General features: G+C 39.0%; 2 protein-coding genes across 3 annotated transcripts in view; both read right to left on the bottom strand.

The window, feature by feature from the left end:
- The window catches only part of LOC134205849 (uncharacterized), a 116,990-nt gene that overhangs the window by 75,916 nt on the left and 23,413 nt on the right, over positions 1-17,661 (bottom strand). The window lies entirely within an intron of this gene.
- LOC134207069 (nucleolin-like) lies at positions 14,015-14,659 on the bottom strand. Its single transcript, XM_062682794.1, has one exon. The coding sequence runs from the start codon at positions 14,657-14,659 to the stop codon at positions 14,015-14,017; it is 645 nt and encodes a 214-aa protein (XP_062538778.1).

Genomic DNA, 17,661 nt, shown 5'->3' on the forward strand with positions numbered 1-17,661 from the left:
AAATTTTTCGAAATACCGCATATGCTTACCTAATGCATCAAATGCATGAACCAATAGTTAAGTCGTTGAGTTGATCTTCGATTGGCATCATGCAAAACATAAATGATTGCTTATTCCATGTTAATTAGCATTTGTCTGGAACAACGTACATGGTAATTTGGTTCCTTCTTCAATACATACCCAGAAAAAGCTAAAAGAGTGTAAAAGGAAAAATTACGGCATTGGCAGGTTTTGTTCTATTATTGTCAGGGGGTTTTCTATATCTAAGGTTCAATGCTTAAAAGTTGGAGATTTTCATTCTTTTAATCATGGGCAGGTCTTTGGAGTTTTGCATATTAATATTCGTGTTTCACCTGATATTATTTCATTCCTCTTTCAAACATGGGATGTTCTTTAGAATTTACTAGTCAACATTTTGATAAGGTGATTAAAGAAATAATATTTTTTCACACTTTTGATCATGTGTCCTTGGGTCATTTTTTTATAACTCCGACCTGTTGTCCCTTTCTGTTTAAAAAGAAGTACCTAGCCATATACTTTTGTCAAGTATGTTTGTGATGCTTGCTAGCGTAAGAACGACCTGACACTCATACCGAACAAATACAAAAATTGAAAAAAAATGCCCTCATTTAATTTTTTTAAGCTGAGAAGATGCATCATTAAACTTCAATGGAAAAATATTTTTCTTAAAACAATTTGTTCGTTTGTGTTGCCAAATCGGGCGTATGGTCTTTTAGGGCAAATGATCTTTTCGGGCGAATGGTGATCGTGAGAAATTGGACTTCTCACTACTCACTTCGAACTACTCACCATTCACAGTGAAAAGCATGAGATGAGACGTTTCCCTTCTCACTTCTCACTCCTCATTTTTCACTAATCACAAATAACCTATTTGGCTTAATGACCTATTCAGCCAAATGACGTATTCGGCCAAATGACCTTTTCGGCCAAATGACCTTTTCGGCCAAATAACTTTCTTTTTCTTCTTCTTCGCCTCGCAGCTTAGTGTTCATTAAGCACTTCCACCCACAGTTATTAACTGCGAGGTTTCCAAGCCAAGTTACCATTTTTGAATTCGTATATCATGAGGCTAACACGATGATACTTTCATGCCCAGGGAAGTCGAGATAATTTCCAATCCGAAAATCGCCTAGACTGGCACCGGGAATCGAACCCAGCCACCCTCAGCATGGTCTTGATTTGTAGCCGCGCGTCTTACCGTACGACTAAGGAGGGCCCCCTGACCAAATAACTAATTCGTAAAAATGGTCTATTCAGCCAGATGGCGTATTCGGCCAAATGGCCTATTCAGCCAAATGACTAATTCGGCCAAATGACCTATTCGGCCTAGGGCTTCCATTCCCGGAAACAATTTCCCGGGAAATAATTTTTCCCGGGATGCTCACTTTAGTTTCCCGAATTTCCCAGGAAATTATTGTGCTCTAATAATGAAGCTTTTATTCAGTAGATTACTTCCAATATTATAAAAATATAGTTTCATCTGTAGATGCTACAGTATTGTCCGGTTCAACCCTAATACGTGTTTAAGGGAGGCAAAGCAAAGCATAAGTTTCCACCGGTCGTTCATTTATTTGGTAGGCCCAATCACCTGTAAGCGTTACGCAGTCGACAGAACAATCCAGTGTTTGATGAAATTTCTCAATAGCAACAACAAAGTTATTTATTCGTGCAGAGCGACAAATTTCTCCAGATCGCAGATATTTAGGAAAGGACAGAGACGGCGTTGGTAGGTTTATTGTCAGAGGTTAAAGACCTTCATTTTTGACTCAAACCCCGATTCGTGTTCCAAACAGACTCATGTTCCATTTTTGTTTTGAGTTATGTCTTTCTTTTTCTAAATTATAATGAACTATTGGGAATTTACTGTCTGGACATGTCAGAGTACAAAAGTCAACATATTTAGAACTATACTCGCCAAACTTATGCAATTTTATGCGTTTCTGGTGCTGCACGGAATTTCAAATAAAGTCATTCAATAGTTAGGATTTGTAAGGTACGACCATAAAACACTTTTGATAAAACATTTCATTTTTGAATATATTTTCATTTATATGCTTGATGTATTAATCAAATTTAATAGCGAAATGTGCTCAAGTATTCGTTTCCAGGTTCGTATTTTAAATCAAATTCGACAATAATATTGTTTGTATTAATAAAATATACGGACGAGTACCAGGATGGAGGGTGGAGTATGTTAGAAACCATCCGGCAATAACAGAACAAATCCTGTCAAAGCCGTCTTCTCCTCCATATCCAGGAAGAATGCTAACATTATGGAAATGTAGCACGCTTTTCGAACTAACCAGAGAAAATTCTCAGACTTTTCAACAACTTTTTAATCATTTTAACACAATATAACAATATATCAATCCCTTGAGGTCGAGTGTATATTTTTATCCTAAGTTATTATTTCACGTTACGATTTTGAGTTTCGCATAATTGATTTATTTCTCGGGATCCCGGGAAATCCCGGGAAGGTAACATTTTATTTCCCGTTTCCCGGGAAGTTGATTCCTGGGAAAAATGGAACCCCTAATTCGGCTAAATGACCTATTCGGCCAAATGACCTATTCAGCCAAATGGCCCATTCGGCCAAATGACCCATTCGGCCAAATGACCTTTTCGGCTAAATGGCCTATTCGGCCAAATGACTTGTTCGGTCAAATGACCTATTCGGCCAAATGACCTATTCGGCCAAATGACCTTTTCGACCAAATAACCTATTCGGCCAAATGACCTATTCGGCCAAATAACCTTTCCGGCCAAATTACTTTCGGCCCTGTGGCCAAATGGCATTCAGCCGAACGGTATTCAGCCAAACGGCCCTTCCCCGTTCGAGATTCCACGGAGAGTGGTCCCTGCATTGGCAGAGTAGAAGCATAAGTATAGAACGCTAGTGGCGCTGTAGTCATAAAAAGCATTTTGCCAAAATATGCTATGACTAAATTCCGTTGCTTATGAGTTACAGAAACTTTTGTGCAACATGTGTGCTGCTCGGGTTCCACAAGCCTAACTTGGCTGTTTATTATGCATAATGCTGTAGCACATGTTTTGTTTCATCATCAACATTGGCTTGACACGTGTAGTACCGATACTTTGGCTTCCAGATCCTCCAGATTTAGAGATTTGGATCCAGATCCAAACCTAAATGTTAGTCACGCGAACAGGAACGACATTAGCAATCTAATACTTATGCATTAGCAACCCTATAACCAGAGACCGGCGGAGTGAAAAACTGTCGAAATGGCAACGTATGAAAATGCATGATATCGTGAAAATAATACTGGCAGCGCTTGAACTTTTTGCTTGCTTCTTATGGATGCAAAAAGTAAACAAGTCGAAATGGAACCGCTTTTGACGGTTCGATTGGAAACAAGATGGCGTCTTCGCCTATCTTTTATTCTAGTATTTCTATTATGCATCTACTATTGCCAGCGGTGGTACTCGCGTTGGACTCCGCAAGACGCTCCGATCGAATAGAGTGCGCCGCCGTACTAAACAAATCCTCTACGGTCATATTACCGGGAGTATTACGTGAAATCGAGAAAAGAAAAATGGAACATCGTGAAACGGAATGCAGAATCAAAACAAATCAGCAAAGAGAGCAGCCAGTAACCAGTTTTTCTGATGCAAATAGAGTAACCAGAAGTTCAAATTTAAAATGAACCCCGTTAATTTGAATGAGGTACCGTTCAAATTATCGGGGGTCCACGGTATTCTGTTGCCAACTTTCACTTTTGTTCTACCCTTCAAGTGCTCCACGGGAGCGTTCACTTCTAAAGCTTTTTAATTCGATAACCTAGTTATCTACAGAGTGCAAACACGTGAGTTTCTTGTTGCTACTTTTTTGGGGAATGTATAGATGTTTTTTGAAGCTGTCTCTAAATCAAATCTAATACATTTCAATTCATGCGTTTTAATTCGCCATAATAATCATTAGGCGATAACAATACTTCCGCCTCACCAACAAGCATTTGTTTACTTCGCTCGATAGGTAGACGGTTTGGCAGTTCAATAGGTAGATTTGACTTCACTCTTCGCGCAACTCTACACTGAAAACCAAAAGTACCCAAAAGTGGGTTGTTTGCACTCAAAACCGTGGTTTGGGCCAATAACCCAAATTTGAGTAAAATGACGTTTCTGGCACTAGGTAGTTTGCCTTTAATCCCATGTAAACAATTTACCCAAAGCTGAGTTTAATTTATCCGAAGTAGACCTTGATTAACCCAAAATAGAGAATATTGAATTTACTCAAATTTGGGTTATTGGGCTGAAACAACCTCGGTGAGGTGTTTGCATCTTGCTCTAGTTTTCATAGCAATCATGGGAAAGAAAGGGAAAACTACCCAAATTTGGGTAAATTTTTTCTGCGATATTCTCAATAGTGCGTATATTGAACTCAAAGTTTGGGTTGATTTATCTGTCCGTGTATATAATAGACTCTGCTTCAGATTACGGCAGTATAGGCCTTTTCATGTGACACTGCCGAGACTGCATTTGTTTACAACCGATGAACAGGCCTGCAAATCCGAAGCTGTCACTTTCATAGAAGAATTGTCTATTGACGATAAAATCAGCAGGGCCTGGTACCCTCACAACTGGATCGCAAAAACTGGATGGAACGAGTTCCATCGTCGTTGTCACCAGAGGCCGATAGCAACAGAAATTCGGGATCGAAAGTGGGGGCCGGGTCGGCCACACTCTATGTAGGCGCGGAAACAAAATCTGTAAACAAGCATTTGACTGGAACCCAGCGGGACATCGCAGCAGAGACAGATCCAGAGGCTTTTGGCGGCGAAGCCTCAATAAAGAAATAAAAGAAGTCGACAGAAATCTAACCTGGCAACATGTTAAGGGGGAATGAAGGTTGGCATCACACCAACATATAAATCCGTATTTTTTGAATGAGTGTTTTTGATATTGCCCGGTGTTGCACTAACACAATCACAATTTTCCGAAGGACGGAAAGAGACAGACGACACACCGCCGGTGTTGAATCATTCAGAAAGCTGTTTTCATAGCCCAACTTTCCTTGAGCATTAAAGCGATAGCTGGGCAACGCTCAGGATGGAGGTCTTTCAAGTCGGCCCTTTGCACCACCTGAGGTGTACAGGATTCATAAGTAAGTAATTAAGATAAAATCAGCTGTTTTTGAACGTCTCGTGAAAAGGCCTATACCTGAAGCCAAGTTGGCGTGTGGCAAAATGCATTGTGTCGTTATAAAGTGACCATAAATTGATTTCAAGTGACCACAAACGCTACAACGATTGTCGGCAAGAAATCAACGCATGTGATTCAGAGGGTGCATGATCGGAACAAATGTTTTTTCTAATGCAAGGAACAACGGCCATGATAAACAATTGATCCACGTGCATCTCGCAAAGTGTTGATCGGCTGCGGCACAAATCATTTGATAAGATCATTGTGCTGCTCACAGAACAATCCCAAAAGGAATCAACGCATGCCATGCTGGAACCCATCATAGGTCACCTGCTGCACAATTGCATGCACAATTCGAAGCCAACGAACCAATTTGCGCATGCCAAAGGCTCTCATCAGAGGGCCTTTTCTTACAGGTTTCAAACAAACTTGAGTCTGCTCAACAAAAATCTTTTTGCTGCCAGCAGCCAAAAGACCATTCATCCTGCTTCGTGGAGCGAGCCGCAGAACCGCACAAGAGGTGTTGAGTAGACGGGTGGTTAGGCTGTTTGTTAGGGGGCAATGCCATTACTCGCATGCTGGGATGGTGACCGAACGACGAAAGCAATCGCCCGCTATTGTAAATGGACAACATCGGCTATAGCCGTCACAATAGTTGTTGCAAGGATTGTTGGCCGCGCTACATCCATCGGTGCGACAACATTGAGCAGATGCAGCTAGTGCAACACAACGGATATACCCCGTTAGAAATAATGGACGTCAGGTATAACGAACGTTAGGCATAATGAACGATATGTATAAAATGACCCAAAAACAGCCTAAGACATAAAGAAGGCAGAATCATTCCCGACGTCCATTATACCTAACGTACATTATTCCTAACGTCCGTTATGTCTATGGTACTCATGCTTAACGTCCTTATGCCTAACGTACTTATGCCCTACGTCGCAGACCACAACACAACGGGGCCACCAATAGTTCGTGGCTTTAATTCATGAGTAGGAAGATTCGCAAGTATGTATGCAAATAGAAACCACAAATAACCTAGATCCCTTATTGACATGCCTATATTTCGTTGTTTTGAGTCTATGCCGTCAACAAGTCCACGCACATTGTCGCTATAGCTAGCATCCGATTCAGTGTAGCTAGCTGGACTGAAAGGTGTGCCTTGACTTGACGAGTTGTGATCCTTTGCTTCTTTTGGTCATTGCAATAATAGCAAATAATTGCAGCGGTATTCCCATACGAACTGGCGCCACCAAACGGATGAGTTCCGGAATAATTTGATCTGCGACAAATTCTTTTTAACTTCTTGAACTAATTTGTAGAAGACGGCAGCTTTCAAAATCTTACGGATTTATAACCTATAGAGTATTCTCATATATCGATATCGACTCATGGAATCAAATTATGCCATATTAAAAAAATATGTTCTGGGTTACTGGGATGGTCCCTTCAAACAGCTTCCCAAGGATTTTCTATTTCACATCTCGATATTCCATGCGTCGATTAATATCGTGGAGGTTTGACTTCCATATGATCTGCGACAGTTTCGTTTTGACCTCCTGAGCAAATTTGTGGGAGACTACAACTTTCTTAAGCGTACTGATTTCAAAATATCTAACCCAAGGAACATTCCCATACACACTAGCGCCGCCAAGCGGATAAATTCCGAAAGAATATGATCTGTGTCAGTTCCGTTTTGACATCTTGAACAAATTTGTGCAGGACTGCAACTTTCTAAATATTACGGATTCCACAATATCCAACCAAACGAATATTGCCATATACCGTAGCGCTGCCAAGCGGACGAGTTCCGAAATAACATGACTTGCGACAGTTTCAGTTTGACTTCTTGAAGAACTTTGTAGAAGACTGCAACTTCCTAAGTCTTACATACTCCAAAATATTAAAGCTAACGAGTATTCTCATGTACACTAACGCTACCAAGCGGATGAATTCCGGAACAATATGACCTGCGACAGTTTCGTATTGACCTCTAGAACAAATTTGTGGAAGAATGCAACTTTCTAAATCTTACGGATTTCAAAATATCATGCATATATCACCATGAACATCGAGCTGGTGAGCACCAACCACGCAATTTGTATGAAAACCTCAACTTGCTCCGACGTTTTGAGGTCCCGATAGCTCCTGGAGGTCTCAACGTCTTAGACAAATCTTGGAGGACGCGAAACATTGTGAGTCTCAAAATTGTTCAAATCGGATCACCGACGGCTGAGATATAGCGATTTGAAAATAGCGTCCCGACTTTTTTCGAGGCTTGGTCGTTCGTGACTGCATAGTTGGCGACAACGCGACGTGCAGCCATGGACCGAGCTGAATGGAGAAGACTTATGTACTGCAGAGTAAGCATATGCGGTAATTCGAAAAATTTCGTTTCAGGTGGTTCGAAACAAAATTCCGTGGAATTTCGCGGAATTTGAACATGGCGAAATCTGATTTATTGATTTCGTTTCGTTTCGTAAAATTACAAAAATTTCGCTAGAAAAAACTAGCTTCTAACGAAATTTAACGGAATTCCGCGGAATTTCGAAACAAATTTAAACTTAAGCCATACTTTATATTATCAAAAATTTTGGCTGCGCCGCTGAACATAAGTAAAGTTGTTTTCAAATCTTTAGGTTATACAATTTTCCTATTAACGCTTACTACATAACCTCATTCTTAGTCGACAAATTCGTATGTAGTTTTCTTCTATATGAATGCGGAAACGATCATGTGGATGCTGGTCATGGGACGGCAGCTAGTCCGGGAGAACAAAAGATATTTTAGTTACCAGATAAAGATTGTCGCTTCGGTTCCCTTTGTTCTGCTGTCCGAAACACCAATCGCATGTATTTTGCCTTCATTAACAACTAGATCCCGTATCCTCGCCAGCAAAAGATGGTCCGGACAGCGACGACAGCGACAATCTTTATCTGGTAACTAAAATATATTTTGGGAGAACGCGAAGTGAAAAAAATCTACCTCGCGTAGCAGAAATTTGTTTAACCAGTGTACAATCGATCGTGTTGATGCTGATCACGTCAGCTAGTGTGGGAGAACGTGAAGTGTGAAACTAATGTCTGCATCGAAGAGCACAACAATATTTAGTACAGGATCGATCGTGTTGTAGAAGATTATTATACGAAACACCTTGATCTTGCTTTGGATTGATTGAAACACAGTTTTCTTGTTTTCAAAATAACTTCGTAATACATATTTTGTCGCTCACCAAGGGGTTTCACAAGAATTACCTTCTCAACTAACCAACGATACCTTTCCCGTAGCGCTCACGGAGATGCAGAGCATTCCTTGGTCTTTTATAACAATGAGTGTTAAACTAATTTTCCTCTCCTAATCCTAAATTGACTATAAGCACGTGACCAGCATCATTATTGGTCATGAATTGGAAACACCGAAGCAAGTATACAATAAGAATAACTTTTTTGTATACCAAGAATATTATTTCTAGACCAACATTTGAAAAGGGCGTAACAGCCAAAATTTATTCCTTCTGATTCCTCGTCTACATATATAGCTATATACGTAGACGAAGAATCAGAAGGAATAAATTTTGGCAGTAACGCCCTTTTCAAATGTTGGTCTAGATTTAATTGGTGAGCGGTGCATATTTGCTGTTATTCGGTCAATCATGATTAGCAACTACGACGTGTACAATCAAGCTAATAACCCGAGCAAAGCTTGAGAGCAAAACGATAGCTCGTTTTGATGTTGTGAAATCGCCGAATATGATTACTTAATTTGATATCTTTTTGGTCGTTTTAACGGTTAAAATAACAAAATGTATAGGAGAAAAATCTTACTGTGACATCAAATCGAAAACTATTCCTGCTATCGATGAGAGCAGAAACTAAATTTGATATTGGTTCTGATAACAAAATAAGTACACAGTTTGATGTCAGATCATAAAATTTAGAAATCTACAGCAAAATGAGATCAAAATATGTAATTTTCTATATGCTCTCATCATGTTTTCAGACTTTACTCGGGAAGCTCTTCTTTGACTATTTGCACAATATGTGACTATGTAAGGAACATTGCAGATTTGTGGGCATTTCTAGATCTACGCATGGAATTTGCAAAAATAAAATTCAGAACGGGTTGAAAGATCATTAAAATTACCGTCAAATGGGGGGAAGATGATCATTGAGGTGAAGATGATCATTTTATGTGTCAGTCAAAAGTGACAATTTTTTTTATGAAACGGTAGTGTGTGTGTGTATTTTCAATCTAACCCCCACTGTCCGGCAGTGGTATTATGGAAGAAAGCTGTCTTTAATAAAGTCAGCTTTAGCCCGGGAGTTAGAAGGTGTTAGCTCTACTGCCGCTCCAGTAACCCATTTCAGACTGCCTGGTAACTCACGTCCAGTCCGAGGTTACTTTCACTTGCAATAAGCCCCGCCTGTTTATGCTACCATTATCAATTGGATAATGGATCCATAAACAAACTTCCGGATTTTTAAATCCAGCGCGTATTTAGTTTTGGAATCATATAAAAACAAATTGAAACAATCTCACCAAATTGATCAAATTCCGTATAAATGAACTGAGGAAGAAAAGACCACAACTAGTGTCCACGAAAAAATCACTACTCTTCCAGCGCTAATCCGAGCAATTCGTTAATGATCCATATTTTCCTGGTATTATTACACATTCAAACATATTTTCACCAAACACATCCGCGTATACAAACTACACAAACGATTTCGCGCGCTCTAATAAGCATACACTTGAGTAAATGTCACCAAACTCGTAAATCTCAAACTTCAGATAACTTTTTAAACTTTTTTCTTCTACATATGCAAAAAATATACATCAGCCGAATCTATTTCTTGCGGAAACGAACAAAAACGTGACAGCAAATTTAAAAGCAACCATCCGCGCGCATGGCTTGCTGCGATCAAAATCCCCAAATTTTTTTTATGAAACGGTAGACAACAATATTCTCCGTTCAAGTAATGTTACCGCTAGGTAGAAATCCGAATTTTTCGATTATAATCATGAAAATGTATTTCGTGAAAAAAGAGGAAGATAATCATAAATGACGCTATTTTCGTTTCAATTATTGACTTCGTAGACTTCTTTACGTAGTAAATTCAACATTCATACAAATTACCTAGTGTATTTTGACTGATAATGATAAATGATTTTAGTAGAGCTGTCTTGATCAACTTCACCCCCAACCAGATTACTCAAAAAATGTGTGATAATTTAATTTATTTTAATAAATACGAAGGCATTTCAGAAAACTAAAGTTGTTGATTATTGCAACGTATAGCAGTACATGTTTTGGAAATATTTGTTTCGATTTAAAATGTAGACACACATTGTTATTGCATGTTTTGTCTCAAAAATGATCATCTTCCCCCCAGTTGACGGTACTTAAGATTGCTTTCAGCTTATACTGACCATAACAGTTTGTCGAGCTGATTGTATATAGGGTAAGACGGTATAATATGCCTAAGGCATCTCCTTGATAACTTTTTACTTTTCAATGCAATTTATGCAAACTTTATGTTATTTGATAGTTCAAAAAGTCGCAAATGCATTGCTCGTGAATAGTCATATAAAAATATTACAGATAACACGTAATAATGCTTTTTTCAAAAGTCGCGAAAAAATTAATTTCAACAAGTGCCTCGGCAAGACGCCCCACCTTAGTCAAAGACGTTTCATAGCCCTTAATTAGTATTTTATCAATCCCATAATAAAAAGGTTACAAATCCTTATGCGCTTGACATTAAAAACCAACATAGGTCCATTTAGGCTCGTGTGAATTACATTTCAATATTTTCCATACAATTAATTATTGGCAGTGGCTGATTTTCTACTTACCGCTTCCACATTCAGGCGCTATAGTATATGCGCAAATTAGCCAGCATGAGTTAACCGCCAGAAATTTGTATGGCGAAAGACATCTAACGCGGGTTTTCTCTATATGTCGTTATGTAGGAAGGTGTCCGCTACTACGCCTACCAAACATTTTTTCGATGAAGGTGCTTATTTTTGAGAAATCGAGCCTTAGATGCCTTTCGTCATACTGATTTCAGAAACTAAACTCCTAGTGTGCCGCTGTAAGCACGCTCAAAGTAGGCGATTCATTGGAAGCAACTGCTGCAGGCTCGCTGCGCTTGTGTCTTGTGCTTGTGTTGGTAAGGGCATATCGTCCTGCCTACACTGGGGCGTTTTGGCCAGTGAAACATGTTTTCGAAAATCGTTACATTTTTGAAGATGGAAGCAATTTTATATCATATTAACCACTGAGAAAAGTTATTTTGTTGCCCAACTGAGTGTTTCAGTGCAAATTTTGAAGACAGTATGCTAGTGTCGCTCCAGAATGTTGAGGAAACAAACATTGAAAGTTACATCAAAACTGTAACTTTTTGTATTTCGCAAATATTTTCCTTATGTAATACAAAAAAAACTTCCACATTCACATAGTATGATGGTTTTACAAATATTTATAGGTACCAACTGATTTTGACCCTTAGTTAGTTACAAGGAATGTAAAATAACAACATTGCCAATGACAACGACATTATCCTCTCTTGTAAATGTTGGGACAAACTCAACTCGCAATAAGCGTTTGTCCCAAACTGCAACAGAATAGGACAATTATCGCCTGCCACGCATTTTGAGAAGTAGTCGGTTTCCGATGATGTTTTTGGTTAAATTAGTATCAGTTATCATAGATTAGACATAAACTTAACCATCTGTTGACATGATTTGCGTTTTACTTCTGAAATAAACAAGTTATCGCAGTTTGAAAAGTTCACAACAATTACCTCTCCATGTTTGTTGCAAATAAAATGGAACGCAACAATGTCTTTATCCTCTGCAGATGGGGACAAAGAGTTATTGCTATTCTCTTTTGTCACTTGTTTTTTGCATTTTTCAGCGACAATTACATTCCCTGGTTAGTTATAATTTTCTAGAAATCGAAGGGGGGCGTTTAGGCTAGGTGGGGCGCATTATACCGTCTCACCCTAAGACAATGGGTCTGTCAAATTCAATCGGAAATACATATCTTCGTACATTTTAGAAAGGTGCACAGGATTCTTCTAGTGAGCAAATGTATGCTGTATATATGTATACATATATGTAGACGAAGAATAAGAAGGAATTCATTTTGGCTGATACGCTCATTCAAATGTTGGTCTAGTATTATGAATTCTCTATCTGCGTATACGCCTTGCAGATGTGGATACATAATTGAGTATCCCACTAATTAAAAAAATAAATCTAATTAATTTTCTAATTTTGACTAAGTCAGTACTTAGTCCACGCTGACAAGACAATATAGAGTATGCTTTAGCATAATTACATAATTCTTAAGTGAACTAAGGTTTTAAATGAAATTTGAATCCGTATATGAAAAATCCCACAATTTCTTTTTTTTTTATGTACTTACTGATATAAAATTGATCAGATTCGGGAACACACGCTCCACGATGAATTTCTTTGAAAGCGGCACAAATGCTGGGGTATTGTCGTATCGTCAATGGTATATGCGGCGAGAATGTTGTGAATGTGAAATCAGAATTGCGTACATAATGTAAAAACAATTTAATAAAAATTCCGCGGAAAAAAAAAAATTTCGTTTCGTTTCGAAAAATTTCGAATTAAATGAACCTTGATTTCGTATCGTTTCGAAATATCGAAAGAAATCTTTATTTCGTTTCGTTTCGATCCGAATCAACATAGATATTTTAAATTTCGTTTCGTTTCGTTTCGTTAGGAAAAAGTGTGTTATCGCATACCCTTACTGCAGAGGTCATATCGGTCTTAGTCTGAGGATATAAATAAATAATAATCAAGGTGAAAATAAGGTTGGAGCACGGTTAAAAAAATAATCGGCGTGTTCAAAACTTTTCGACCTACGATTTGTTTCGAAACAAAGGTAAAATAATAGTCGACGGCCGTTGTGTGGGGTCGCACAACTCTTAACGAAAATGAAACCATTTGGCAAAAATAACAATAATTATAAAACCTTCCAACTGTTTTTTTTAAATAAAAATCTTAGGAGTTCTTCACCTTTAATCATTTTGCGTAAAGAACAATAAAAATAATACTGCAGTCTAATAAACTTCGCATAGAATTTGGGAAAGTGTAACACAGAGTACAGAGCATTTTGCCAATCAAGATTTTTAATTAAATTTATTTGCAAGTAGCGCTTATTAGAAAAGTGAACAACAATTTCTGAATTAACTAAGGACTGTTCAGTTTATAAAGAGGACACTTTGTATTGTCGATGCTTTTAAACCATAAATCTTTTCCTAAATCTGTTTTCTTTTCATTGAATATATTGTCTGGCCTTCTAGAAATAAAATCCAATTATCAACGAAACCATTTTTATTCAGAAATTTGGGATATTCATAACAATCTAAATTTGTTGGATTTTCAACAGCTTCAACCGTTTATATCCCGTTTTCGTCCTGTCACAGGCTCTACTGTTTCTAAATATCGACAAATCATTGACAGTGTGTTTCTTTCCGATCTTCTTGATGATTTTGTTGACATGCCGATTTACAATTTTCATACAAACTGTCAATTTGGCTTATAAAAAAATCTGTTCGGAAGCTTATGTTTACGCGAAATTTGAGAAGCTTTGACAATTGGCGCCATTTTGTTGGATTTAAACTGTTTTATCTCTTTTCAAAAAGTACAGTTGATTGACAGTATATTATAATATACTATAAAGCAAACTCCATCAAAATTGACCAATCTATCTGCATAATATCGTTATGTAAAAGTGTCCTCTCAATAAACTGAACAGTCCTTACTAGTGAAGTTCTTCTTCTTTGTATCAAATTTCTTCGGATGCTTCCTCAACTTCTTCTAACTTCTTCATCTTCTTTGCTCTTCGACCCCTCACATTGAACGCTGCTAACGGGCTTCTCATCATCGATGATGCGTCATCATCATCGTCATCGTCACCGGGACCGTCATTGTCACCGTCATCGCCATCGTCGTCGCCGTCCTTGACTAAATTCTTCGAATCCGGGGCGATCGAATTTCCGCTGGTATCGCCATACTCGAAGTAATCAACCTTCGCTCCAGCACCCGTTGGGGTTCTTATCTTCTTGCGTTTCATTCTTTTGCCCCTATGTCCAGTGTGATCGTTTGCCTTATTCGAATGATGTTTGCCTTCAGTGGGGGATGTCTGCACTTGTTTGGGATTCTCTTCCTCACAATATTCTTCGTCCTTTTTAACTGGTGGAACCGTTCTTTTGGGTATATGTTTGACTGGCTCTTCTACGCTGTTTTCGAATTCGCAGTAATCTATTCCGGGAGGGTAAACCGTGGCAGTCGGCAAAGCGACCTCCTTGAGCTCTTCTTCTTCTTCGCAGCAGCTAGGGCACATGAAGCACACGTTACAGCATCCCTCCACTAACGATGGAATGATCACAGCATAGAACAGTAAGAAAGTCCACTTTTCCGATAAACTCATTCCAAAGATCACGTTACTAAGTCGACTGGCTCTATTGCAAAACTGAGACCATGTTTGCTCCAATCATCGGGATTTAATCAAAGGGAGCAGTTCGAAACTGCAGACGAGCTCCGGGCATGGGAAATTATAAATGGACATGTGTTTTGCGAACAATGGGTGGCGCTAATCACAAAGTGCCGACACTAATCAAATCGCGGTTTATAAGCTTTTGTGATGAAGTGTGTTTAACAAATATTTAATTGAAGCTGTTTTGAAGCCATGCCCTACCCATGAAAAAGATCTTAGATCTTGCAAGACTGTATGACGGGACGACAGCGGCGTTACATTCCAAACGTTTGTGTAGATTGATCATTTTGATCTTTGGGACGTTTTTTTTTTGAACGAGCTCCCTAAGTGATGGAAATATGTGAGCCCCAAGCTTCTCGGGAAAATCTTCCAAAACTCAGGGCATGGATAATCTTATTTATCGTAAGCAATAAGCTCTACTGCTCACTGTTATTAGTAACTCATTATCTCTCTTACTTGATCAGACGTTAATCTCAATATTTTGCACTAAAAAATCATGAAGCGATCAAGTTATGTTATTTGTGATCAATATCATGTGCTTATAGACATGTTATTCTTGATATTGAAATGACATTTTTAATATTGTTGCTTACTCTTTTATCACTTATATCAATCAAGTCCATGTCATGTTTTGTTATGCTGTTCATGGCTTCTGTCCGGTTAGTACTGCGTCTAGTACGGCTGTTGTTAATTGACCATTAGGAAACCCTGTGTTGCTCATTCTGACTTGAACCCATACCCATATGATCAATGGACCGACCACCTAAAATAGAATCATCTAAAACTGTTTGAACATATTTGAAATCCTGCAATGTTTTTGCATGACATATCCGATCTGGCCAGTTCCCCTCTCGGACATATGCAACCTAGGTATCGTATCTAAGTATCGCACATCATTGATTGGTGTCTAATCACGTGGAGACTATATTCACAAAGTGAATGAATAAGGGTTTCCTAACACATTTGATATTCACAAAAAACTCGATTTGCATACGTGCTACACACGATAAGACCTACCGTCGAAGTTCTTACACCACCTCCCCTTCAAAACATAAAACACATTGCAAATCCCAGCCGTTTGGTTTATGGGTCGGATTACCACCATAGTCTACTGCTGCTCACAATATCGGTACTTAGTAGTGACGTGACACCGCTGGCGCTGTGCTGTGCTGAGTGCTGAGCGAGCTTGGTTCTACACCGTCTGGACCATACCAGTGCTTGATGTTGATAATTATCATATTGATAGCTCCTTTGTTACGTGCTAGCAATTAATTACTTTCGGTTTTTCAATTCAGTCGACACAAGCCACACGCTTAGTGGTTTTACTTTTTTCTATAAATAAAATCCACCATACATTATCATATTAAATTGAGCAAGAAAGACAATGCGTGCTTAGTCAATAAACGCACCTTTCGATGTTGGTCTGCAGTTGCGTTTGCGCATAACCCACTCGATGCTTTGCGTGAAATTTTTCTGTGGTAATGCATTTTCCGGTCGATATCGTACCGAGAACCATTTTGAAGCTGAAGAAATGTTTTTTGTTTTGTTTTGATGCTCGTAACACTAATTCCGCTTTGTTCATCGATTGCCTTCTGAGCTCGTTCAGATTGCCTCACTTCATAATTTGCACACTGGTCAACGTTGGCTTCTACTGACCTTTGCAGGTTCGACTTCGACTAATCTCAAACCGTTTCAATCGAAGTAGCTATGCTCAGTTGGTAGCCGTCTCGTCAACAACGGTGTGTCGCTATGGCGAACAAACTTAGCCGATGGGATTGCATTGCAGCAAGCAGATCGTTGACCTACAAGTCGGCAACTGCTTTGCCTCGTATAGGTAGATGGCTTTATGATCCATCTAACACCGCAGCAAAACGTGAAAATGTGTGAAGAACGAACCATTACCCCCATCACTATGAGTCACAGTTGAGAATTTAGCGACAAAAGTTGTGAAGCATTTGTTCAGGAAACAACTGCAATCATTCTTCGCAATGATTTAATGCACTTTGAGATATTCGGAAGCCAGTGTTTATAGGATGTTTCCCCAAACAATTAAATTAAAATATGCTTTTGGTCAATAAATTCCATTCGTTTCTCATTATGCTTCAGTGCGCTGTGTTGAGGCCAATCACTCCCTTCTTGCCCGCGTAAACCCACTTAAATCCTTTCTGGTTTGATCAATGTTGTTGCCGACGACATCATGTTGCCGCCTGATCACAAGAAGATTAGGTTTGTGCAAAACTGTGTGCATCTGTAGGAGCGGAGAATGGCGCCGTAGGCGATGGCAATACTTAACTGCATGCACTATGCTTAACTGACCTTCGGAATCAGTTTTGCAATCATGGTCCAGGTGAAATAACGACGGTTAAGATCACACACCGTACAGGAGGTTTATCGTGGGCCGGTTGTGCTATGGTGATTAACTTTGGCCATTCATCCATGTTTACGCTGTGGATGTTGGAACTGGTTTTCTTCATTTATATTATTCACCTAATTGCAAAGAACTACCCGTCTTAAATACATTTGGTTATTTGTTTTCTCACAACTCGCGTTACTTATGCCTTTGGTATCGGTACTACGACAACAGCCATCGTTCGTAGCGGGATTGGCATAAGCCACCAATAAATGCCGGGAACTTCTCCTGGAAATTTGGTCTTCTTTTCCACAAGCAATCGACCATCGGATCCATCTGATAACGTTATAGATGGTAATGCAACCGGTGCCGGCCGTGTTACGAGCAACCTTAGAGAATATCAGGTGGGAGCTATGCTGCCGTAATCTGAAAAAGTAACGTATATGCCATTCTCCAAAAATGGTGTTAACGAGTCATACTCAACGAGCTCTTTAACAGAAAAATAGAAAACATGCATGTTGTAATTTGGCGCATACGTCCTTTTGACCCTCCTTTGACGTCCTTTTGATAGCGATTCACATTCAGC

The sequence above is a fragment of the Armigeres subalbatus genome, chromosome 1, assembly GCF_024139115.2.
Source record: "Armigeres subalbatus isolate Guangzhou_Male chromosome 1, GZ_Asu_2, whole genome shotgun sequence".
NCBI lineage: Eukaryota > Metazoa > Arthropoda > Insecta > Diptera > Culicidae > Armigeres > Armigeres subalbatus.